General features: G+C 50.4%; 1 protein-coding gene across 3 annotated transcripts in view; it reads left to right on the forward strand.

Moving 5' to 3' along the window:
• Positions 1–26,485, forward strand: part of PLXNA2 (plexin A2) — a 138,652-nt gene that overhangs the window by 49,908 nt on the left and 62,259 nt on the right. For all 3 annotated transcript variants that reach the window (XM_071768184.1, XM_071768181.1, XM_071768182.1), the window contains exon 4: positions 12,932–13,066. In XM_071768184.1, coding sequence (XP_071624285.1) covers positions 12,932–13,066 — 135 coding nt within the window. The remainder of the gene's footprint in view (positions 1–12,931; positions 13,067–26,485) is intronic.

Genomic DNA, 26,485 nt, shown 5'->3' on the forward strand with positions numbered 1-26,485 from the left:
CTCACACCTCTGGGCTCACCCTGGTGACAGATGTGTCCTGGCAGAACCGTGGCAGCTCCAGGCACTTTGGATTTAATGGTTTCCTTCGTGGCTGGAGGTTGCTACAGCTGGGAAAGGCATTAAAAGGGTTCGGCAGCAAAGCAGGCACATAATTAATAAAATACAGATTTTCATTTGAAATCGTTGCCCAAAAATAGCTTGCTAATGGAGGGAGAGCTGCCTGCTGAGTTAAAGTGCCAGCTCTGCCCTTGTCTGTTGGTGGTTTCTTCTCCAAGGAATGTCTGGGAGATGCTCTCGTGGCTTGAGAAAAGGGGGAAGCTCTCTGCCTGCACAGCCCTGGCACTGCTTCTCCTGAGCTGCTGCTTCTTCTAGAGCAGCTCTCAGGAAGCTGGCTCAAGTGCAGGTTCATCAGAAAGCTAAAGTGACAAAGAAAATACTCCCTTATCACTTCTTGAGGCTTTGGGATAATCTTTGGGATAATTTTGGGATAATCAAAGTGTGCAGGTAGCCTCCAGATATGGGAGCTCAAACCACAAACCAGTGCTAATGAGGCTGCCCAGAATCCTTCCCAGCACTTCTTGATGGCAAATGCAAAGGCAAATGTGTTTTTTCTTGTGGAGCTGGTGACTGTAATCACGGTGCAGGTTCTTCAGAAAGAAAAAGGGGACAGTCTGGGGAAAAGGACCTTGTGGGCTGGCTCATTCCCAAAGATACAGGAGCGTATGAAGCTGCTCGTGTTGCTCGCCTGCTAATTGGAGTTGGCTGGAACTGATTTAGAAAGTGATGGCCTTAGGGAGCTGAGATTGCTGTTTGTGTTTGTCTGAGATTAAATACAGATGGAATTAAAAGGCAAGAAAACTTGATTCAAGGGGGAAGCTTTGATGGAAATAAATTCATGCTGGTAGGGAGAGAGTGGGTAGATGCTGCGGTCGCCTGGTCTGGGTTTCGGTAGCATTCCCATGGAAGCACTTGGGGAAACAATAAAAGGGTAGAGACAGAAATAGAAAGCAAAAAGATAAATGGACTCTGATGAAAGAAGTCGTATTAATAATGGAAACCGGAGTTTTTGAAGCTGCTTTAGAATAAATTTTCAAGGCACAAAACCTCTCGGGAGCAGACTCTTTGGAGGTTGGCTCAGCCACAAATCACAGGACTCCAGCTGCAGAAAAAGGGACCCAGCTCCCAGCCAGGCTTCCCACCCCACTCCCTCAGGAACCCAAACTGCAGAAGCAGACCAGGAAACCCCCAGGGTGCAGAAATTGCCAGGCCACAGGACTCTAACACCAGAAAAATTTCAAGTCTCGTGGTTTTAAGTCTCTAGAAGGTTTCTTAGCAGCTGAGTGCAAGCCACAACATAACTAATAAATCATGACACTGACAAAATATGAGGCCTGACATGGATATGGAGAGGGGACTGTGTTCATTCCAGTGCAATAGGAAGGGAGGCAAGAAGTAGCTCAGCTCCTCTGATAATAAAGTGGCATCAGGCTGTTACCAGCCCTTCAACTCTGGGGAGATCTGTCCTGGAAGGTAGCTTTCCATATCAGTTTTGTCCCTTGGGTTTTTTGGCTGTTTATAACTGTTACTCTAAAAGCTAGAACATATTAGAAATGTTTGCTGCCTGGTCTGGTTTTAGTGAGAGAAATTCCAATAATTTACCTTGCTAGGAGCTTGAACTTGGGGGCTAGAAAGGTGGAAGGTGGCAGCCTCATGACCCAATCCCTGCTGAACTTCAGGCTCCTTACAAGCTGGCTGTGGGTGAAGCTGATCCTTCCAACACCTCTTGCTGCCCCTTCTCCACCCCCTGACACTTCTTATCAAGTAGCTGCAAATCTCCTGCCAGGTCTCATGGACACAGAGTCCTGGCTCTGTCTGGAGACACTTCCACCACCCTCTGGTTAAGCAGTTGCTGGATGTGCAGTGGGGAAGGTGAGCAAAAAAGGCATCCAGACCTGGGTGACCTGCCTGCAGCTCCTCTCATCAACTGGCAGTGTTCCACAGACTTGTAAGATGCCTTAATTTGGGAGGGCATGGCTGATGGAGAGAAGAATTCGTTGGATCTAAGGCAAAGAGGCCACGGGGCCCTCAGCACAGAGGCACGTGGTGCTGGCATTCCAAACCAGGGGTTTTGGCAGGAAGAATGTCCCCAAAGCTGGCTGAAAGCTGGAACAATTACTATCAGACAGAAAGGTTAAATACACCCAGATCTCTGTGACCACAGACAGCAGAGTGTGCAGACAGGATGTGCCATCTGGAAGGTGGCATCAAACGTGTCCCCATCGCTGCGTGGGACTTGGTGTAGAAAGTGGAAGCAGCCAGGGGACAAGGTGAGGACATGGCCAGTTCAGGTGGCTCCAAAGATGATGCAGGACGTGTCTGTGGGTTCCTGTGGGAGGGAGTGGTGTGGTTTCTATCATTGCCCTTTGAACCATGGTCATCAGGCACCTGGGAGGCAGGGGCTTGGTGCTGGGGGTCCCCTGGGAGGTGTTTGTGCAGAAGGGGCTCGAAGTAGAGTGGCAAAGCACCAAACTGTGCCATATCATTGCTGCTCACTTAAATCCATCTTGATGCACTGCCATCCAACCAGCAGGCTCTGTCTGCAGCTGATAGTTCACCCACAGTGCCTTCCATGGGAAATAATCTGTGTTGGGAGGAAGAGGAATTGGCTTCCCAATGCAATGCAAGCGAGCATCTGGGCTTGCTCTCCTTAGGGGCTTCTCTTTAAAAGGAGCTTTGAGTTGATAAATTTTCACTGGTTTTTGTATAAAGAAATCTCCCTGGCTTTGATACAAAGGAGCAGCTTGCTCTGCTCACTGCTGGTTTGTTTACAGAGCACTGGTGTGATGAAGAGGAGCAGGGCTGGGGGGGACCAGAGCCTGGAGCCCAAACATGGGCCAAGCCAAGCAAACCCCCTGCCTGCCCTCAGCCTGTGGCCTCTCTCAGAGTTCAGAATTATTATTATGCTGCAAAAACATGGAAGGTTGGCTCTCACCTGGCACAGCTTGTAAACAACTGGTCTGTAAGGATTCAGTCTGCAAAGCTGAGGAAGGGTTTTTCAGCTTTTTCCTTGCAGAAAGCAGGGTGGTTGTTTTGCAGTCTCCCAGGCACAGAAGTTTTGGCCTCTACAGCACCATGAACCAAAACTAGCAAAGCAGAGAATAAAGCCTGTTTCCAAAAACAACCAAGCAAAACCTCAAACCCTTTCTCATGTAGCCTCAGATGAGGATTGAAATCGTCCTTGGAGAGATCAAAAAAAAAAAACAAAACAAAAAACCTCCTAGAATAATATTGCTTTCAAATGTATTTCAGGACTGTCTGATATTAAGTCTGAAGATGAAAAATGTAACTAGTGGAGAACTGGAATAGTCTTAAATTTCTACCACAGGCAAGTTTTGAAAAACCAACAGAAATCTGTAGCAGTGGCATAAGTAGTTAGATCTTTTCCTTTTTGCTGAGTGATGGATGAAATGGTTAAATAAAACTGTCTTCTCTGCTTTCTTGGTTTCCCTGCCTCCCTGTTGGCACATACATCCACGCTCTCTGTTCCTCTTCCATCTGCTTCCACTTTCCAAATTTCTAACGTTTTCCTCCTTAAAATTTTCCTTCGTGCATGTGATTGGAAAAGAAAAATACCACTGTGAACCATAAAGGCTCAGTAGCTGGGATGAATTTTGACCTCCACAAATAAAGCTCCTTCTAAGTAAGCTTTGCTCTCAGCTCCAGCTGTGGTGGGTGCTGAGCATCCCTCCTGAGGAGGCTTTTTCTCCATCAGGGGCTTCCTTGTGACTGTCAGATCCTGAGCTGGGGGAGTTCTGGGTGGTGTAATCTTAACAACTTGGTGGCAATCACTGAAGGATGCAGACTGGGGGGGGGTTCCACTCCAAAATCAGCAGCTAGGGTGGTTCCTGGGGAACTGGTTGTCATGTTTCATGGCCAGTCCTTCAGGGATGTAACTGGAGCTGGGTGGAATGGCAGTTTCAGGGATTTCAGGGCTACTGCAGTCTCTTAGGAGTGTTTAGGGAAGCCAGGCTGTAAGGCCAGCAGAGGGGGAGTTGTTTCAGTGTTGAGTTACTGAACCACACACAGGGTATTTGCCTAACCAGCTAGACCTGAATTGCTGTTCAAACAGTGTTTTTCTGCCTGACGTTGGCAATCAGGGAGCTAATTACACTGGATTAGGGTTTTTCTCTTAATTACATGAAAAATTTAGTGCAGATGATGTTCATGAGGCTGCAGGGGATTAAGGCAGAAGCCATGTGTTTATCTACAGGTCAATTATGGAAGGGAAGGCAGTAATGTGGGGAAGCTTTGTCTCTCCCATCCACAGAGCCCAGCCTGAACTATCTCCTGATGCTGGTTTGGGGCCATGGGCACCATGAGGGATTTGCTGTGCTGGCTGCTGTGCCAACAAAAGCAGGGCCTGGGGGAAGAGCTGCCTCATCCTTCTTGTTTTACAGCTCCAGGGCAGATCTGTTTCAGAGGAAAGCACAAACAAAACCTTTCAGCAGGCAGCCAGGCGTGGGCTGGTGGGGTCCTGCAGAGGTGTTTGGGGTCACCCGTGGAGCAATGAGCTGCTCCAACAGGATTTGCTCCACTTCCAGCAGTGGCCCTCTCCATCCCTCCCTCCTCCCAGTCTGGAGATGTTTGATGTTACTGGTGGGCTCTGGTTGGGTCTCTGTGTTGTTACCGTGGCTGCTCTCCTGCCAGGGGCATCTGGGGAAGAGCTGTGGCTTAGATAACCCCGTGGTGTGCTGAGCAAGGATGCTGTGTGCAGCAGGGGCCTTGGGAATGCCCTTTTCTGCTGCTTTTTTTCACCAGGAATGTTGTGAAGAAGAATGCACAGAGCTCCTTGCCCACCTCTTCTGGGATGGGCTGGGGCTCTGCTGGGGGCTGCTGCCCACTCACTGCCCCACTCCAGTATTTTAGGTGTTAAAGGCAGTTCCCAAGTCCTGATTGCAGCAGCATCCTGGCTGCTTCAGGGCTTACAGCCAGAGCACCAGGTTCCTCCTCCTTCCTCAGCTGAACTCGAGCTGGGTTTGAGCATCTGAGGAGCAGAGAGTTGATCCATTCACCTCTCTCTCCCCTGATGCTCAGCAGGCTGGGTGATGCCATGGTGCCTGGTAGCTGAGCAGCTCTGGGGACAGCTTGGTGTGTTCCCAGCAGTGTTCAGCAGCATTACGTGTGTGACAGATTATTCAGAGCTGGTTCATCTGCTTAGCTGCTGATTAATTCTGAGATGCTGGAAAGGGCACGTGCTGATGGCTCAGTGAGTGCAGAGATTGAAGAGACTGTTTATTTTTTAATGAAAAAAGAAAAAACAAAATGAAAAACACAAAACCAAAGCTCAGTTTGCCCCAGGACAGCATTTGGGAAGCAGCTCAGAGGGGCTGAACCATCTTCCTCAATACGAGCCACACCTGCTGGGAATGAGCTGCTTCCATCCTCTGGACACTGGGAGCTCTGAGCTTGGATCAGCAGATAGAGAGCATCAGGAGAGCATCAGGAGAGATTCTTCTCCCGTGGATTAATACATCTCAATCCTATCAGGAAGCTTTAGTGCTTCCAGCCCAGGATCCTGTGTAAGCAGATGTCCTGGAGCAGTGTGCCAGCCCGGTGCCGTGGGTCCAAATCCTGCCTGGTGGAACCATCCCTGGTGGGCAGGACCCACCAGCAGAGCACAGCACCCACAGATGGGTGCTTAAACACACAGAACGAGCTGAGCTGCTGTGGTTCAGGGGGAAGGGGAGTGGGCTGGGAGCTGTGTGGGTGCCCGTGGCATGGAGCAGCTCCCGGGAGCCGTGGGGCAGGCAGTGCCAGCTTGGCTGTGGCTCTGCCCGTCCTTAAGTGACCTCTCTTGCTGCAGCTTCAGTAAAAATTCAGCCTATGTACAAACAGCAGGGTCAGCCACTGGAGAGCTTCAGACTCCTTGGTGTTCTGGGGCCATTTCTTAACCCCAAAATCCCCAGGAGGTGCCTGCCCGTGGGGCAGCCATAGCCCAGGCTGTGGGGTTCTCCCACTGCTGGCCAGTGCCTGGGGCAGAGCAGCCTGGGAGCCTCATTTCCTGGGGTTTAAGCAAAGCTCTGTAATTTTCTCACATCCCTGCCCGAGCAAGGGCAGATCTGATCAGTAACACATGACTGGTTCTGCACAGACAAATGAAACCAAAAATATGCACGGCCTCCTTGTTCACCTCCTCCCTTCTGTCCGACCTGAGGCCTTGCAGAGCAGCCAGGCAGGATTTCTCCCCAAGTCTGTAAAAGCAGAAAGGTAACAAAATGTAGATTGTTTTTATTTCCTTTGGTGGCTGCAGTCTGGCTCACAGTGCTGGGAGGTGTGGGGCAGGAAGTCACAGTCATTGGGAACATGTTACTTACATGGTGGTTTTGGAAAGGAAAGGGAATAATATTTCCTGAGGAGCTTTCTGATTCCCACCTGATCAGCTGGAAGCTCTGGCTTGGGAGAAGCATGATTTTCATGTGACAGTTTTTGACAGTCGTTTTAGGGGTTTTTTCCCTCCTTGGGGAGAATCCCAGCTCGGTGCTGCTTGGTCAGAACAAACCCCACATCAGACAAATCTTCTCCCAGTGCCTTTTGATTCCCCTTTACACGGCTGCTCAAGGTGAACAAACTGAGCAGGACCAGCTCCTTCAGCTGTGAAATGTCCTGCAGGAGGTGAGCTGGGCAGGGAGCTGTGGAGGGGCTGGCAGGGGCCAGGTGAGGAGTGGGACCAGAGGCAGATGGTTTGGGGACTTGGGGGAAGAGCTGCAAATGGTGTGTGACGAGCAAACCAGAGATACCCAGTGCCTCTCTCACCCTAAATACCAGCTCTGTGCTTCCTGGTGTAGAAGAGGATGCTTTAAGGGAAAAAAAAAAATCCCCTCAGCCTGTTCCTGTACTCTGCTTGCCTCCACTCTTATTTATTCTCAGCTGTAAGGGAAGGAGTTGGCTTTAAGGTGCCCAAAGCAGGAGGGGAGAGAATGGCAGAGGCTGGAGGAGGTGAGCATGGAGAGCTTCAGGCTCCTTTGTGTTCTGGGCCATTTCTTGGGAGAGCAACATCACCTCCTTCCTTTCTCTTGGAGGCCAACACTTCTTTTCTTTGATGATTTCCTTGCTGCAAGCAGCAAAGGGATGGTGACTGAATGATTCCCATTTCCCGGAGAAGTACTGAGCCATCTCTTTATGAATAATATGAGAATGTAAAGGGAGGAGGGTGGGTGTTGCTGAACAAGAGAGAAGGGAAGTCCTTGCACATTGTGGCTCTTTATTAGGGGATAAACTGGAAGTGAGCAGGTTTTGTACCCTGCTGCAGACGTGCCCTGAGCTCTCCTCTTTCCAGGTAGTGAATCCCCAGGACACTCCTGCCTGTTTCCATCTTTAATGGGTTGTACTTTAGTGCAGGGCTGAAAGCCCGGAGCCCTCAGCAATTGTCTCTCTGCAACAAGTGCTCTAAAAACCAGAGTGCTGCTGCTTTGAGGTGTTCCCTGCCTGGCAGCCTGAGCCCTGGAGCCCTCCCAGTTAATAGTCCTTCCCTCCTGCTTTTGAATTGGGCCCTCTTGTACACTGGCTTTCCTGCACAGAAGTGAAGACCATCTTTTAGGCAACTCATTCGTTCATTTTTTCATCTCAGTACTTAGATAAGCTGGGTCTGGTCCGTGCCATAGGATCCTTTTTCCTGGATCACCAAGTGCTGGGAGAGAAGGAAAAGGCAAAGCTGCAGATTTCAAGCACTGTCCAAAGCAATTCGACCCAGCCAGCCTGCCTGCCCACATCTGATTCTAATGACTCCTTCCTTGGAAGAATACTACTTAATTAATTAGCAGCTCATTTGCATGAGGTGGCACATTATTAAAGTTCTGCTGCTGCAAGCAGGGCTGTGACAAGGTGTGAGCTGACAGCTTTTCAAATATAAAGTCTTTTAAAGGAATGATCTTCTGAACTGGCAGCTTTGTTCTGAACGAGCCTCTCATGCAGTAATAAATTAAAGACATGGGGGCTGCTGATTAGTCTCTGCATGGTGCCTCTGTACCATCCTCCCTGTCTCATCCCCGAGGATCAGCTCTCTGGAAGGGTGGAGGAAGCAGAAGGATAGAAGATGGAAATAAAGACTTAGAAGATGGAAATAAAGACTTAGAAGATGGAAATAAAGACGTACCAGAGAGAGAGAACAACGTCAGTGGCAACCTTCCCCTAAGGATTGATACTGGTAACTGTTGGGATGTCTGAGCTGCAGCTTCAGCCCAGAAATTGGCTTCTTTTGCCTCCAGAAGCCAGCAGAGAGGCAGAGGGGATTCTTCTCCCAGTCTCCTCTTTCTACCCATGAATGGGAAGGACTCACTGAGCATCCTCTCCCCATGGCAGATCCCAGCACTCAGCATCCCTTAGTGATGGGGAAGAAGGAATTACCTTGGGCTGTGGTGTAGCTTTGCTGGGCTGGGCTGTTTTGTGCTCAGCAGTGTGGGGGTTGCCCAGGCTGCAGCCTCTGAGCCCCAAATCCCTGTGGAGCTGCCTGGGAGCCCGGGGGCTTTCTCTGTGCTCTTCCCCAATTATCCCAGCGGTTCCCAGGTTGTGACTTTGAACACTGAGCTAACATTTCCCTGGCAGAGAGCTGGGAAACACGGGTGGGTGTGAAAGACATGTACTTAGAGACATTTTTGACACGAGTATTGAATTTGCAGAAGCCTCAGATCTATAAATAATGCGGGTCACGGAGCCTGATCAGAATTAAACTCAGCAATCCCTTACCTCTCCCCCCATTCCCCTTTTTGAAGGTGTAAACTCAGCAAGCAGGCAGTGCTTGCAGAGCCTGGAAAGCAGGGGCTGTCTGAGCAGAGGCTGCCTCCAGTTTCATCCATCAGGAGAGGCAGGAGCTGAGTCAGACAGGGACAAGGCTGTGATGCCACCCAGCTGCTGATTGCTGCTCCCCCCAGTGTGGTCCCTTCCCTGCTGCCATCCTTCTGGTGCTCCAGGCTCCTCTTGGGCTCTTAATAAAAGAAAGATTTAGGTCTATGGAAATGTCAGGAATGGTCAGGGTGGCAGGGAGTGCTTGAGAAAAAACTGTGGTGCTCCAAGGGCTGAGAGCAAAGGGCTCTGCACCTTTGTCTCCCCAGCTGATCCTGGTTTTCAAGTTTTTCAAGGGTAACCCCACCAGGGATCCCAGTTTGTGTTTAACATTTAGTCAGTGTAATTAAGGAAAGGATGGATTTCCAACCCCCTTCAGAGACTTGAGATCTTTTGGTCTCAAGGAGCTGTTCTGCTCCAGGCCATGGGGACCTCGTGGAGTGAACCCAGCTACCCCTGTGCTGTCTTTGGGGTAAGAAAATCAGGTGGTGCCTGCTGTGACAGAGATATTCTACCCTAATTTGAGAAAAATGCATAAAGAGAATGTGACAGGAGTGAAAAGAGACTGGGATATGAGGGGGCCTCCAGGTAATGGAGTTAATTGGATATGCTGATTTGGATTGAATGTGCATGTAAGGGTTGTCATTAACTTCCTCACGGACATATCTATGATTTAAAGGAGAGATACTTAATAGGATTACTCCTTCAGTTTAATTTCAAGGGGGAGACTTCCCACATGGAGAGCTAAATCCCAGTCCTGGTGTTCCAGCCCACAGGAGGTGTGTGCAGGGGATGTTGGGGCTCCAGGGCTGGGCTTCTCCCATGGGATGGAACTGGGGATGGGGAAGGGCCATCCAGAGGGGAGAATCCAGAATAAATATTGCAAATCTGTAGTTTCCAAGAGCCCTTCAGGCTTCGTATGAAATTCTCCTGATGATAAAATACCCCTTGTCCTCCCTCAGAGCATTGCTAACATCTGCTCAGTCTTGTTGCTCAGCTGGAGCTGCTCACAGGTTGATAAATCAGAGCTGGATGGTTTCCTGAGGATCCTGCAGCCAGTGCTGAGCAGACCCCATCTCCCAGCAGGCACCTGTGGAGCTGGGGAAAATCTTCCACTCTTGAGGAGTTAAGGGCTGACCTTGCATCTCAGGTCCGGGATGGAGAATCATTCCTTTCATGCATGGACTTATTCAGCTCTTTTTTTTCTGGCACCAGGCATTTCATCCTGAGTCAGCCTCGTTGAAAGCCTTGTAATGAAAACAGACAGGTAATTTAATCATGGAAAGTTCCTACAAAGAGATTCAGTGTCTTCTAATGGGAGCCTGCTGGGGGGGGACTGGGAGGGAACCCAGAGGGATCAGCTCTGGCTCAGAGACACCCAACAGAAGCTGTAGCACCAGAGGTGTGTTGGAGCTGCACATCCTGTCAGCTCCTTGAATGGCTCCTCCACTTATCACCCCGGGTGCTACACTGCAGCATCTACATGGCACAATGTGGTATTTTGCTAATCTCTTCAGATAACACAGAGCTTATGCCTGCAGCCTGCATTGTGGGAGCATTAGACACAGAAATCTCTGCAGTGCCTTTGAAGGCTGCAGCTCCCTGAACTGAGCAGTGCTCTGCTCCAGCACCTGGGGCTGCCCCGGCATCCTCCGAGCTGGGGATGAGGTTTGGATTTGCAGATTATGTCCTCAGGCACTTTTCAGGCTGTATTTGTAAATGTGCATCCAGAGTGAGGGAGGAGAGCCCTGTCCCACAGCCCTCTCCCACTCCATCCCCCTCCCACTCCATCCCTCTCCTGTGTGGCTGTTCCTGGGGCTGAGCCCAGCTGGGCTGGGTTGGTCCCTGCTGCTGTTTTAGCTTTTTGCTGCTGGGAAGGCACCTGTGAGCAAGGCAGAGGAATTATTTCTGCCTCCAAATATCAACAAGAGGCTTCCTGCTGTTGAGATGCTCCTTGCCTTCTTCTGCATTCACAGGAATCATCATTTTTCTTGTCTGACATCATCATTTGTCGTTATGGAAACCAAAGCCTCAGGAAGAGATGCACTGGAGCATCTCCTGGTCTCAGTGGGTGCATCTTGGGCTCTGTGTGCTGGACACTGGGCACAGAGGGACAGGAGCAGGGACAGCTGAGTGACACGGAGCCATCTCACCTGGAGAGGTTTGGGGAGAGACCCCCAGCTGCTTCTTCTGCCTCCAGGGGAGGGAGAAGGGGTGCAGGAGGCAGCCAGCACCCTGTGCAGGGCTCTGCTGTGTCCCAGCATCCCTGTTCCAGCTGTGGCTCCAAGCTCTTCACACACGTGGTGCTGTCTCCAGCCCAGAGCCATGATTCCCAGTTGGAATTGGCCTGCACGAGGCTTGTCCAGTGGTTTCTCTCTTTATTAGCCCTGTCTGACCTCATTACTAGAAAGCAGCTCAATGTAACGAGCTGCCAGTGCCCCAAGGGGACTCTGGAAAACAGTTGTTTTTCACAAAGGCTGCTGATCCTTCATGTCCAGTGTTTCCATTCCCCCTTGGCCATTAATCAGGGGCTTGCATGGAAGTGGCTGCGTGTCCCTGACATCAGAGCATCCCTGCCTGTTGTTCCTCGGGTCATTTTCCAGCCATGGCATGAGCTGGTTCAGGAGCTGAAGGCACTGGTCTTGTACTGGTCTCAGCCTGCCTCTATTTCCCTGTATTCCATGAAGGCAGTGAAATATTCTGCTTTGTCCAGGTGAGGCTAAAGCAGGATTTGTCCCTGGCTGTGGGAGTTCAAGCTGAGCACTCCTGCTCACACCTGGTGTTCTTTTTATCACTTAAAACTCAAAAGATGATGAGGAGAGAGAGAAATACAGAAAAATAAATGTGTTTGGGTACACAACATGTCTCTACATGGCAGGAGGCATCAGGACTCTTTCCAAGAAGAGGATTTATTTAGAGGAGGGTGCAGGGGAGCATCTCTCCTCTATGAGTGTGAAGATAACCTTGGGTTTCCAGCTGGGGTGGCACATTTCTCAGATTAATCTTAAGATGCTTAACAACCTGCTCTCCCACCTCCTGGGGCCTTGAACCAGAGAAGGAGTTGTCCCTCTCTGTCACTTCATCCTCCCTCTTCTGGAGGCTCAGGCTTGTCCAGAGCTGCTTCTTCCTGCCTCTTCCTCCAGAACACAGCCAGGAATGGAGCAGCAAACGGGATGCAGCAGGGCAGCTCGGGGTGAGGTTGCAGCAGATGGCATCTTTGTGATCAGAGGTGTTCCCAGGGCCAGGCAGTCCCTGTGTGCCCCTCTCCTTGTGGACAGGACATCAGTGGCATGGCCATGGGGCTGGCAGGGGCTCAGCCAAGCCCTTGGCTCCCCCTCCTGCTCTCCTCTCCCTGCCTGGCAGTCTCAGTGTTCACAGCTATGTAGACACCATGTTGCAATCAAGGGGCTATTCAAATATGCAAATCCTGCTAGGAAAGACAATGTAAATTGTTTGTTTATCCTCCCTCCCTTCCCTTTGCACAGCCCCCAAGGCCATAAATTATTAACTTGGGGAAGGGATGGCACATCCTCCACAGCAGCCACTGCTGGCAGGGATGGGGCTTGGCACAGCTTGGGCAAAGACTTGTCTCCTGGGAGCCAGTCAAGCTGGCCAGGCTGTGTGGCCACCGTGGCCACCACTGTTCACCTTGCTGAGTCCTGCAAATGGAAAAGGAAAGGGGTGGCAGCAGCAGCAATGGTGCTGTAGGAGGCTCCTGTGGCAGCAAGAGGTGATGGGGATTGTCCAAGGCTCGTTCTTTCTGCATCTGGAGAAAAGAAAACAGTAACTTGTTCCTGCTGTGCTGCACGTGGAGTGTTGTGGTCTTCTTTCAGGCTTATTTTGGCCAGTCTGAGAAGTTTACAGTTGTTGTTATCTTTGGTCAGTCCGTGTGCTCCTTTGGGAGTGCAAAACTTTCTGATGTGTTGGGGATATCAGCGGAGAAGGAGCCTTTGCTCCTGTGCATCCCTGTTGCTCTGCCTCCAGCTGAAGAGTTTGCATTAAATCCCTTTCCTTACCTCGTCCTCCTCCCCAAAACCAAACTGGAATTTGGCTGCTATGAAATCACCTGTAATCCATTTGTGCTTCCTTCCAGATCCGAGCAGATGGTCCTCCTCACGGTGGGATTCAGTATGAAATTGTGACAGTTTTCAAGGACGGGAGCCCAGTCCTCCGGGACATGGCCTTTTCCATGGATCACAAGTTCCTGTACCTCATGTCGGAGAGGCAGGTAAGGATTCTGCTCTGGATTGCAGCTTCCTTCCTGCAGGAATGTGACCTCGGAGCAGGCGGAGCTGAGGCTGGAGAGGGGCATGGGCAGAAGGAGCAGAAGCTGAGGTTTATTGGGGGATTGGAGACAGTGCCCAGGGCAGGGAGCTCTGTCCCAGTTGCTCCTGTCTGCAGGCACTGGAAACCGAGCTGAGAAAAGCAAAGCTGTGGAAAGCAACCCCCAAATAATGATGATGAGGATTTATGGGCAGTGGAGTCCCCAGGAGTCTGTCACCTCGGGCAGCCAGCACAGTGCAAATAATTCAGGGCCTTCTGTTCTTCTCTGAGACAGAAAACACACCAAGTCTCCACATCCAGCCAGACTTCTGGGTTCACTGCCTGGGCTGAGCATTTTCTTGGCTATTACTCAGGACCGTGTAATGCAGATTAATGGAGCTGGTGCCCTCTGGGTGGTGGAGGCAGGGGAAGGGTTACATCCAAAGGTGTCTGGATCCTTCTGGGTTGAGTTAGCCCTCTGGTCACTGACAGCTTTCTGCTGGTAAAGAAATACCTGTCCTCCCCTCTGAGCTCTGAGCTGTGGGGAGGGATCCTGTGGAGCTCTGGACTGATGGAGGCAGAGAATGAGCAGCAACCCCAGGAGATCCCTGTGCACAGGGAGCTCACAGCTCCTGCAAGGCCAGCAAGTAACCTGCAGCAAACAAACAAAAAAAAATTGGTAGGCACTTAGCTTGGTTATAAAGTTATTTAAAACCAGGGAATAAATACTTGAGTCAAGTCTTCTCCCTGTTAAAAGACTTGAACGAATCCCTGTGGTTAAAGAAAGCAGCACGTGCTGCTTGGAGCAGCTCAGAGAAACTGCCATGAGCAGCAAATGTGGGATCCCATTCCAGCTTGGACTTGGATTAAACGGGAATAATGAGGATCTGCACAAACTTTGAAATGGAATTATTGTATAAAAATGTTAACATTGTGGTCATTCTCTGTGGGAGCCGTGGGCTCCTTGTGCTCTTGCCAGGGAGGAAACACTCCAGCAAATATCTCAAACAGCTGAGGAACTGCTTTCCTGAGGAGGAAAATCCAGTGGGAATGCCTCCAGCTCATCTTTTATGAGGAGAGAGCGTCTTAGTATTCATCAAAGTGCTAATTTGCTTAATTGTGAAACAAAAAGATGTGAAGAGAATGAGCAAATAATAGAATATTCCTGGAACATTAATTCCATCCTTGGGGGAGGCTCTGGGAGCTGGGGGATGCCATCCAGATCTTCCTTGCAGGAATCACTGCAGGATTTGCCTTTTGCCCTTGCAGGGATGCGTGCTCTGGGTCCAGAAGTCCCATCATGCTGTTACATATGGATTTTGTCAGCTCTGGTGACCCTGCTGCCCTAATCCTGGCAATGTGATAGTTCAGCAAAGTGGAGGGGAGAATATATTTCTTCCTGAGTGCTATTTAAAGGCGCCTGGTGATGGAAAAGGGGTCAGTGCCAAGAGGAGGAGAAAGGTCCCCCAGCTTCAGAGATCCGAGGCTGCAAATGGTGGGAAGTGCCCTCAGAAGTAGTGCTGAGAAAATGCAGTAAAAATGTCTTCTGAAGTCTCGAAATCTGGAACAAAATGAGATTCTGCCACAGTAAAATGACACAGAGAGCAGCTGTTCTTGCTGTCTCTCTGCTGCACAGCAACGTGCTGGGGGAGGATTGTCCAGAGCTTGTGGTTTTAAATATCTGCTGAGAAAGAAACAGGATACGTGCTGGTGTCAAAACACGTCTTTCAGAAAACGTTGGGTTTGTTTTTGTGGAATTGAGCCAAGCAGTGTGTGATCCTCAGGACTGATGGGGACGTGGTCTTGGGCGGCTGTGGCTGTGGTGGTAGGGCCAGACGTGATGCTCTGTGTTGGGCTGTGATTATGCTGAATAAACCAAGCTGTGTGGATGCTTCCCAGAAAAGCCCATCCTCCTTCTGTGCTAGCAGTAGCTAGGATCAGCTTTATTCTGAAGTGCTTCAGGGAAAGCAGTTGCTTCATCCTAAAATCTGGAGTTGTGGATGTAGGCAGAGTCCTTCCCTCTCCCCTGGCTCCTGTCCCAGCCCCGTCTGTGCCTTGCTCCAGTTTCTCCCCAGTCCTTTTGAGCTCTCTGTGAACCTTTCATCTTCCATTGCCAACTTCTGCCAAAGCAGAGTATTTGACATTTGATTTCACTCCCACAAAGCTCAGAAGCAACAGTTGCACAGCCTCGTCCTGGGGAGAGAAGGATAAAGAAACTTTGCTTTATTCTGGGTCCTGTAACCACGTAGATCTACAAGTGTTCACCAGGAGCTTTCACTGGGACCCTTCCCTCTGCACCTGCTTTCAGATAGCTCTCGTGGAAAAAAGAGAGCTGATTCTGACCCTATTTAAAGCAGAAATCCCTGTCTCAGTGCTGCTCTGGTGAGCAGCCCCCAGTCCTGCCCACAAACTGGGCAAGGCTCAGGTAGGGCTGGGTGCTGCTGGATGCAGATGTGATGCTTTGGGGGCCACCACGAGCTCCCCCATTAAAAATTTCCCCATTTAAATGGGGTGTCTGTGATGGAACCCACTCCAACGACCCCTGTACGTGCAGAATAGCTGCTCTGGTTTCTTGCCTTCAGAGGGAGGGGCTGAGGCTCACAGGGAACGTGCTGGTTGTGCTGAGAAAAAGGGGCTTTACAGTTCAGACATGAAGCATTAATTGTCTGTGCATCAGGCAGAAGGTTCATTTTTAAAATGTGTGAAAGCTGAGTGCATTTCAATTAAATAAGCCCTGTAGGATGAGAGCAATTCCGTGAATCCGAGGCTGCAAGCCCTTTTTCCTGGCTGTCTCTGCTCTCTCTGTGGAAGTTGAAGCTGCTGCAGCTCTGGTTTCACATGCAGCAGCTTTGCCTTTGCTCCCACGTACAGTCAGGAATCAAGAGCTCACCCTGGGAGAGGTGGTGGGCAGGTTTCAGCACGAGGATTACACAAGCATCGGTGGAATTGGGGCCGAAGATTTTTGCAGCTCTTGATGGAAGAACAAATTTTGTTATTTTTAATCTGGGAGGGAGCAGAGGCTCAATCAAACGCGTGGCAGGGACTGCCATCTCCAGAAGATTTCACCACCTAATCAAGGGCTATGAGCACAAAATTTAAAACAGCATGATCAGAAATATTGTAGGGCTTGTTGGGAGGAATGTCCCTGAATTAGAGAGGAGAAACATTGGCCCAGCAGGGGCTCTTCTCTTCCCAAATGCAGAGCTGGGAGCAGGGTGCTGCAGCCAGACCTTCCTCCTTTATTTTCCAACACCTTTTTTTCTTTTTATTTTTTTCTCCCAGCTAATGATCTATCGTTTGTGCTAATCATGTAGAATACTTGGATGAAATGCTGAGGTCAGGCAGTGTGGGGCTGCTCCCTGGTGGGTGAGGCAGCACCTTCCTAATGAGGAACCTGCCCAGGACTCTGCAAATGCAAAATGCATCTTCCAGCAGCATCCACCAAAACCCACATTTCATTGCCTCGGAAACACTGCTGCTCTCAGCTCATCTGTAGTTACTTGGGTGGTTAATTCTGCCACGAGGGGATGATTTCATTTTGGTTTTTTTACGGTATGGAAAGGCAGCAGCAGTTCTGTGGCTGGGAACCTCACTGTTCCCCCAGCAGGAATAATAACCCCTGATCACCTGGTGAAAAGCAGAGCACCTCAATTAGCAGGGCAGAGCTCAGAGGGCCTGAGGAGTCCAGGAGGATGCTTTGCTTTTTAAGAGGGTACCAGAAAATTGTTGTGCAGCTCCCTGTCCCGTTCCCCCGAGGTGTTTCTGTCCTGGGCTTTGCTTCAGAGGTGTTTCTGGCTTTGCTTCAGACAGAACTTTCTGGATGCTGATTGAGAGGGAGGTGTTTGGGGGGTGACTGCCCAGGTGATGTAGAAGAGATTGGAGTTGGGAGTGAGGGTTGAGGAAAACAAAGAAGCCCATGGATTCTGAAGCATTGGGGCTGTAAATACTGATGGTGTCCTGAGAAGAACTGAGAAAACACAATAAAAAATGCAAGAGAAGTGAATAAAAGGGTCTGGAGTCATCAAGAGGGAAAAAATGAACTGATTAAATTTTTAACTACATTATCTGCTAGTTGAACAGCCAGTTAGCTGGACATAATCTTAGCACAGTTTGAACCACTGGCACAGGGAAAATGGCTCAGCTGAATCCCACTGGAGGTGTCCACCATCCTGCCTTGGGAATGGCTCCATCCCAGCCTGTCCTGGCACCCATGCAGGTGGCCTTGGGTGCCACAGAGCTGGCACTGGACCCTCAGGGTTCCCAGCATGGCTGTGTCTCTATCCTGACAGCCAGCAGGGTTCCTTCTGCATCTCTGGGCATGGTGCTCATGTTTGAGCACTGTGGGGTTGCTGTGGGATCTGCTTGTCTGGACAGACAGACAGACAGAGGTCTCCTGTCCTGAGCAAGGGCCAGAGCTGAATGCCCAGGAGAGAGAATTACTTGAAAGAGAAATCTGAAATTTCACACTCAGTGCTGAGCTCTGGAATTTCAAAGCAAACCTCAGGTTCCTCCTTCTCTCCACACTAAACCTTTTTTAACATTTTTTCTCCCCTGCTTCCCACCCTGCTGCAATTCTGTCTCCTCAGCAGATGAGGTTGGAGGCCACTCAGCTGGGGAGGAGGGGAAAATGTTCACACCCTGTGCTACCAAAAAAGAAACAGAATTCACAATATGGTGAGGAGAGCTCTGAAATCGCACCAATTATTCTATTTGAGACTTTAATTAGTTCGAATTAGCAACGGGAATAGATGGATAAAATGATCCAGTGAAGGGTGAAATGGAAAAAGGGGTAGGGTGCAGAGTATTGCTTCATTCTTGGGAAGTTTGCAGGAGGTGAGTGAAGGCTCCTGCCCCTCAAATCTCCTCCCTGTGAGCTCAGACCTGAGGACTCCTCAAAGGAGGAGGAGGAGGATGAGTTGTCCCATGCAGCACTCCCTGCCCTTGGCTGGATGCACCTCAGGATGCTCAGGACCATGTGGCTCCTTTTCTGGTGCCTGGGAGTGGAAAGGAGAGCAGCCAAGAGCCCCCTCCAGCAATCTTCTGCCCAGGCTTGGCTCCCAGCTCTTCCCTGAACTCCTTTGTAGCAGCTTCAAACCAAATTCTGTGGCTCAAAGGAGCAGAAGGACTTAAGAGAGTTCAGATCCACGCTGAGCCTCCACACTTGAGCATCATTTGCTATTTTTCTAGTTTTTCCCCCAAGATTCTGAAAAGTTTTGCAAAATCAGGTGCTCTGGGCTTTGGCTTTCGGTGATTTTGTTTGATTTTTTTCTATTCAGATCAGCAAAGGTTCCTGTGACCATTTTTCCATGAGCAGGGCTAAAAAATGCAAGCTGAGTCCCACCCCTCTGCATGCCCTCAGACAGTCCCACTGGCACAGCTTGGATACAAACAAATATTCAGCTTTAAATTCCCAGCAAACCAGTTGAAAAGTTCGGAAACGTTCAGGAAAAAAATTTCTGCAGATCCCAGAGAGGCTGAGGATGATAGACATGGCCCAGGGGAACTGGCTGTGATGGTGTTGCAAGCTGGGATGAGGTATGAAAGTTAAGGCTGGTTGCAAAGCAGAAAATAAATTGTTCATGGGGTTTCTTCATGTTTTTCTTCCTCCTTCCCCCGCAAAACGTTTCCCTTGTTAAAACTTCACAGCAGTGAAAATGCTGAGGTCTCCTCAAGCTTGTGGGTTCGGGGCTTTCCCTGGGAAGCCTGGGAGGTTTCTGGAGAGGTCAGCATCCCAAATCCTGAGCACCAAACCCTGCCCAGCTCCTGTCTGAGCAGGAAACCCCCCCCCAACCCCATCCCTGCGCCCTCCTCGGGAGCTGCCGATAGCTCCAGCGTTTCTGGCTGCTGCTGCTGAGCCAAAGGAGCCCCATTAATAATCTTCTATTTATTTTAGCAGCACGCAGGAATGTGCCCAGCAGACTAAACACTCGGCTCCCCCCCTGCACCGCGGGGCTGGGGGGCTCCGTGCCAAACCCCCCCTCCCCTCCCCATGCCCAGGGCTCTGCTGAGGATTTTTGTCCCTTTTGTCCCCTGTGTGAGGGGAAGGGACAGCAGGGCCCTGAGGGCTTCTGTGAGGGTGTAAAGGAAATCCTTGCTATTGTCGGCAAGATTTGGGAGTGCAGCTTGTGGGGGGGGGGTTATGTTTTCCCTCTTTCTTTTTCTTCTGCACTTCCCTGCCTGTGTGGTTATCGCAGCCTCTTCCTCCTCCTCCTCCCCAGCTTCTCTGCAGCAAACAGCAGCAGCCTGTGAACACTTTGCTCCCTGCTAACAGATTTATCCTCCCCAAAGCCCTCCGAGATGGAGCAGCAACATCACTTTTTTAGATGAGGAGTTGAAGCATGGAGATGCTCCGTGACCTCTCCTAAGTCCCACAGGAGATTGAGCTGAAACCTCCCAAATCTTGAGTCCCATAACCAAGGACCATTCATTCTTCATTTCATCCCTCTTCAGCTCCGTGCTCCACAGGTGGACATAGGAGAAGGCACCAGCCATGGTTTGCAGTGACAAAAAGTTTACATCAGGGTGTGCATCACCTTCCATCAGTCAGAAATGTACCTGGAAAGAGAAGAAATCCTCACAAACAGGTGGTTTGGGTGCACAGGATCTCTCTGAGAGTCTTTAACCTTGATTAGCACGTCCCCAAGTTCATGTCTCCAAGGGATGTGCTCCTTGAAGGCAATGCCATGCAGCTGGCCAGGTCCTCCAGAGCTTGGGGACAGTGTCCCCAGGCTGGTGTGGCAGCTGGAGGTGGCCGTAGCCAGCGGCGTTTCCAGGCTTGACTGAGCACTGGGCTGATCCATCCTGGCAGCCCTCAGGTCTGAAATGGGATTTCATCTGCATTGTTGCTGCTGAGCTACACCTGTGAATATTTATAGATTTGGGGTTGGTTTTTTGTTTTGTTTTTTTTTCTTCTTCTTCTCCTACTGCAAACTTTTTTCCTCCAGAACTCAGGCAGGGCCAAAGTGCTGGTGTTGATGGCCAAATCCAAAGCTTGAGAGGGATGTGGCTGTTTCTGTCTTGCTGTCCCTGTGTCCCTTCAGCTCTCTCTGTCTGGAGTAGATGCAGAACAGCATCACTGACTTCAGAGGCTCCTTGGCTGTGCAGACAAAGCAGGGCACAGATGATTTTGGGCTTAACACTCAAGCAGTGGCTCAGCCAGTAGCTTTTTTTGCTGTGTTTGCTAAGAGCAGGACAAGGAGAGCACCTGTACAATCCAGGCTTCCCACAGGGACTCCTCACCTTTCCCTGTTGGAGCAAAAAGTGGACGTATTGGGTGGTTTTTTCCATGTGTAATCTAGGAGCTGGCAGGAAAAGATTATTCTTCAGTTGATCATTCTTCTTCCAGTCTGCTGATTGCAGCCCAGAGGGCTGCTCAGTTGCAGAGGAGTTGGCAGAGGCATTTGGGAGCCTGTTGGAAGCTGGCATGTAAATACTGCTGTACCCAGCTTCCTGGTGGAACAAAATATTGCTTTGCAGGGGTGTGAGCAGAGGCAAGGCAGCCCTGGAGGAGGGGGAAGGTCTTAAGGCAGTAAAAGAAGCCCAGCACACTCACACAACACCAGGTCTGGTTGGTTACAGGAGGATTTTAAGGGATGAGCCCTATTCTGAAGTTGTGCCACCAGAAGCAGTGACACGTTGCCTCCTCCCCTCCCTGGCTCCACTTCAGAGCCGCCGTCTCTCCGGTTCCTCTCGCAAGGCATATTTATCTGCTCTGTGCCCTTCTGGCTGTTTAATTAGCATTCATGTTTCCTTTCAAACAGAAATTAAGTGGAGTGCTCAGAGAGCTGGAGCGCGGGGCGGTGGGAGCGCTGGGATGGTGCCTGCTGCTCTCCCACACCTGGGATGGAGAGACCTGGAGGAGACCAAATTAGGTTGTCAAGGCATCAGAGATGCTTTCAAATAATTGAATTAAAAGGCCCACTCGGAATCCCACGCCAGCAGTGGAGAAATAAGATGATTTTGGGTCGTTCAGGGCCCCAGAAGGAAGACCTGAGCACTGAGGGTCCCCTGGCAGCTGAGGTGGGTGCAGAAATCAGCAGGGATGCTTCATTAGTGACTTGCTTAAAGGTTCTGGTCAGAGCTGTGGAGTCCAGAGCACTGCTGGGATAGAAATCAAACCAAACATCACCAAAATAAACTGATTTTTAAGGCAGAGCTTAGCAAAGCCTTGGTGCCTGCCCAGCTGCTTCTCTTGCTGGTTGTCTGGGTCAGGCCCAGGGTCAGTCCCAGCTGAACTGGGCACTCAGGAGCATCCCCCATCTCATCTGCCATGGTAAGGATGATATTTAGCACTGTGATTCATAAATCATATTTTCCTTGTCTCCCCAAAAGCCGCAGTTGTTGCAGGCTTCTTCCCATCCCCTTGAGAAGTGACTCACAGTCAGACAACTGATGGTGTTTTGGGTGCTATTAATATCTGCAGAAGAACATGATGATAAGAATTTTTTATCTGGGGAGGAATCAGAGGGTGTTTAAAAAATATCTTCTTGTGGCTGGGCCTTTATGTGAGTGAGCTGACAGTCCTGCCCACAAAAAAAAAAAAAAAAAAAAAAAAAAATTTGCTTAAAATCCTTGCATCTAAAAAGAGCTGACCACACTAGAATAATGTTATGGGAGAAATTGTGCCAGAAACAGCATTGCTGGGACTGAGGAGAGGAGAGTGCAAGCCCCAGCTGTGACTCAGAGCCTGGATTTTTTTCATTTTAGGTCTTTGCTTTCATTGTTTATGGCTGGGCTGGTGGTATGGGTGCCAGCTTGGTCCCTGTCATCCAAGCAGGATGCTGGAGGAACTTGCAGAAGGATCCCTGTAGGGCAGCAGTGTGGTACTGGGGGGTCTGGGCTGAGGCTCGGGGTGGGGGTTCCCTGCAGCAGAGGATGTGCCAGGCCAGAAAAACTGCATCCCACCCTGTGGGGTATGGGAATGGTGCTGCTCACCCCAGAGAGTGGGAAGAGAGGGGAGAAAATGTCATTGAGATCCCAGCTGGCAATTTCCTCCCCTTTCCTAATGGACTGAATGGGGTCCCCATAACTATAAATTTTCCCGGCTTGGGTCAGTTGAAATTGGAGACTTAATGCTATGGAAGGGCAGGTTTTTATTTTATTTTTGTGCTCTCTGTAATCACAGTGATGGCAGCTGTGTAGCAGGCTTGAATTATGGGTGACTGGAGAAAAAGAAGGCATCTCCTTAGCTCCCTGTTGTTATTGTCTCTGGGTGCAGAGAAAATGTGTAGGCTCCGGGCTAGGTTGTGTAAATCTCATTAGAAAGCCATTCCCAGCTAATGAAACCCTGGGAGAGAGGGATTTGGCTTCCCAGCCTTTAGCCTTCTAGCAAAGGCTGGAATAAATCCATCTTGGGTTATGTGTGGGCTGCTCTCCCCTCTCCCCCATTGCCAGGGTGTATTTATTGGTGGAGTGGAGCCACTGCTCAGAAATTTGTTGCATCTGCACCTGAGTGATCTCAGGTGACAATTATCTGCTCTGAAAAAAAAAAAAAAAGAAAATAAAAACTAGGGTGCAAAGCAGCCTCACCTGGTCTTTAATCCTTCTCTGGGAAGGGCCACCAGACAGAAAACCATCTCCTCTTCCTCTCTTTGGTGTGGGCTGAGGCTGTGCCTGCCAGAGCCACCCATCCCTGGGCTCAGCTTTGCTTGGCTGGGACTTTCTGCCTTTGAAAACATCCTGGGGAATTTTTTTGTGTAACAAAAAAGGTGCTGGTGGAAAGCAAACCAGCAAAATCCCCCGTTGCCTGCCTGGCCTGGAGGAGGGGAACAGCAGCTGAGGTGAAAATCCAGCAGTGCAGGAGCATCCAGGTCCTGCTGGAGATACTGAGGTTGGTTTGCATTTGCTTTATCTCTTGCCTGTCCCAAAGAACAGAGAGGATCTTCTGTGTGGGACCAAGTCTCTGAAGGTTTAAATACTTTTTTTTTTTTTTCCCCTGCTCTAACTAATCTTTTTTCATGCTTTACAGCTTATGTTCTGTAATTGAACGCATTTTATTTAGAAAATAACATTTAGTGCCACTTTGGATTTCCAATTATTCTTCAATAGGACTTTGAGGGCCTGATGTCTTTGTCATTTCAATCTGCACAAAAGATGGAAACATCAGAGCAGCCAACAGCAAATTATTTCCACTACTGCTTACTAGCCTTGGGAGTAAAATATGCAGGGCAAGTTTAGTCTTAGCACAAACATAGGGAAATGTATTAAAGTATTAAACTAGCAGCAAATTTGTCCTGTGGCTTCCAAGGATGCTGGAAGAAATTTCACTGACAGCCATCATAGGTGTCAGTAAAAATCCCTGTGTCTTGCTGCTCTGAGCAGCTCTGGGCTTTCATCTGAGTTGTCTGGAGCTGCTTTGTGCTGGAGTTTCACCTCTCCTGGCAGCAAGGGAATCTCTTCCACATGATTTCTGGGCTGCCATGGCTGGGAAGGGTGGGAATAGCTGTCAGTGGTGGTGATGGACTTTAAGGTCCTTGCTGACACTTTCTTGTTACAGGAGGAAGCTGAGTGCTCTGCACCAGAAAATGCAGTAGAATGGTGACAATTTTACTTGTAACTTGTTGCAAAAGGAGGAGTTATTCCTTCCTCCTGAGTGTCCTTCCTGCTTGGGGAGGACACAGCTGTTGGAGCAGTGTCTTGGAGAGCTTTAAAGCTGGTGATGAAAGAGCTAATGGATGATCCCTGTGTCTGGAGGGGCAGGATCCCTGCAGGATGCTCCCAGGTTGTGCATCTCTGCAGCCTGCACAGGGCTGGTGCTCCAGGCTTGGTCTCTGCCAGGACAGAAGCATTTCCAGGAGCCAGAGGCCATGCCCAGTGCTGGGTGAGGCTCTTCTAAGGGACTGGAAACCTGCTCAGGTGATGAATTGACAGGAGATGGGCTTGACCTAACCCTCACTCTGTGCCCTCACCTCCTTGTCTTTGTGCCTCCCTACTGGAAAACCAAAATGCTTTGCTCAGAGCTGTAGATCAGTGTGTTAGGAGATCAGAGATCAGAGCAGTCAGTAAATCAGAGCAGTAATCCACAGGTGTTGGATTCATTGTCCTGAGTTTTCAATGCAAACAGTGTCTGAAACTCCAGCCCACCCTGGTCCTGCTCGGGTACCAGCACACAAACACCACGCAGTCTGCTCGGAGCCACCAAACTCTGGGTTTCCACAGCTCTTTGCTTTCCCCCTGTTTGATGTGGCTGCTGAAGCTGTGCTGTGCTGGCTCTGAATTGTTCTTTTTGGTAACCAACCCTTCCCCAGGGTGCCTGCCTGGGCTCCGGCTGCCGTGGGACAGTGGTTTTCTTCTTTGGGAAAAAGGACTTGAAGCTCATTTTCTTTCAGAATTAAAGCGTATGGGATGTGCTGATGAGGGTTCATTTCTCACACTGGTGGTTAGGTTCCTAAATTATGGATTTGACAGCTGTATGTAGTGATGTACAAATGGGAAAGTGGTGGAGTAGCAAAGAATTGACTGGCAAGGACAGAGAAAAGCAGCTGGAGAGCAAAAGTTCCTGACCAGCCATGGGGACTGCAGCAATGCTCCTGGAGAAAATGAGGAGCATGACCATGGCCAGGCTCTGAAAACAGTCATGGTACAACCCTCTGACCTTTGAAGCTACTGAGGGCATTTGAGTGCTTTGAATTTCCTAGGCTCTATAAAATTACACAAGCTGGTCATGCCTGTGACTTTTCTCCTGTATTTCTGCAGTATTTAAACAGCCTGAAGGAGCCTGAAATGGCTTAAAAAATGGGGAACAGAGGGTTGCTCGTGTGCCTGCTTTGCAGCAGACTTTTCATGGCTGGCTGCAGAGGAGAGCTGAGCAGGGGCTGGGAGGGATGTCCTGAATCTGTCCCAGCACTGTCCCAGGGCTCCCTCTCCCTTGGCAAGGTCACATCCTCTGAAATGTGGGTGTCAGAGGGATGAATCCTGCAGCCCTCCCAGCCAGGCTCCTGCTCCCCCATCCCGGGATGTGTGATGCTGTCCTGGGAAAGCAGGCAGAGGTCAGCAGGCATCGTAGGAGCTGGGAGCCATCCTTTTCAGCTCAGCCCATTCTCTGGGCAAAGCTGCTGTGGAATAATAATGCCAGGCAGACACGAGGTGCGGGGCAGAGCCGAGGTTGGGCTATTTAGATGATCCTGGCGTGTGCCAAGAAAACAAACAGAAAGGGCCAGTCAAAGCTTTTCAGTGTCATTGACACCCTCGGACGTGCCAGAGCTGGGAACAAAGGTGGCATTGTGGGGGAGCACAGCCTGGGAGGCTGTGGGGAGCGGGCAGATGCGGGGCTGCCCACCCTGCGGTGCCGCGGCCGCTTGGCCACGTGGGGACCCGTTCAAAGGGGGGGGGAGACACAGCCCCCCACTCAGGCAGACACAGACACAGCCCCCAACCCAGCCCTGGGCTCGCTCTTGAGCAGGGAGGGTAAACAGAATGTGGCCTCCATGTCCCCGTGCATGCCACGGGTGGCAAGTGGCCAGGCACTCGAGGGGGATGCTCTGAGGACGGGTGGGGAGATGCTGCCTGGCAGAGGGAAACTCCAGCTCTGCCTCCATGGAAGGGAGGAGAGGGGTGGCATTGAGACACTGGTCCTGAAACAGGGTGCCCTGAGAATTTTTGGGCAAGTTACTGCAGGCCTTTTCTGCATGTCCTTAGAAAAGAGACCTTCAGCAGAGGTTCATGGAAGCATCCTGGTGCTGCTCCAGCCAGGCTGCAGCCTTCCTGCTGCCCCCATCACACAGCTCTGCCAGCACTGGGCCCTCAGCTATAAACTGGGGATAATGTTTCATCTGCTGCTGGGAGCAGCTGGGGTCTGTTATTTCATGCATCCATGTGTTGCCCATTCCAGCAGGGCTACGACTTCTGCTCCAGCCCCTGGGCACGCCAGGAACGTGAGGAATGTGGTGTGGTTCAGGGCACCGGGTGTTGGGGTTTGTCAGGTGTGGCCTCAGGTCCCAGGGGGTTTGGCTGATTTGCTCCATCACGGAGCCAGGGAAGGGTTAAACACGGGGCCCCCAGACAAGAGGGAAACCTCCAGGGTGGGAGAGGAGCAGAGTTGGGGTCCCTGCTCTGCAGCAGCCCTGGGCTCCAGCTGCCTCCCGTCCATGTGCTGCTCATTTTTCATACTGAACACAGCTGCCACCAGCATCTCTTTCCTACCTCTGTTCCTGCCAGTTTTACGAGAAAAGAATAAAGAGGGGAAACACAGAACTGCAGAGGTTCATTTGCCAATTGTCAGGCTGCTGGTGCAGCAGTGATAGAGTCATCCCTCTGCTCCCTCCACCGCCGGCTACCCAAGAGTCTGTTCCTCAGCACCATTATTTATTTAACCCCCCCACCAAGCTGCTGCTCTCCTTTTTGGAAGAGGGGACCCTGCTGATGCTCCTCTTTTTTCCCAGGGTGG

The sequence above is a fragment of the Heliangelus exortis genome, chromosome 25 (assembly GCF_036169615.1).
Source record: "Heliangelus exortis chromosome 25, bHelExo1.hap1, whole genome shotgun sequence".
Classification (NCBI taxonomy): Eukaryota; Metazoa; Chordata; class Aves; order Apodiformes; family Trochilidae; genus Heliangelus; species Heliangelus exortis.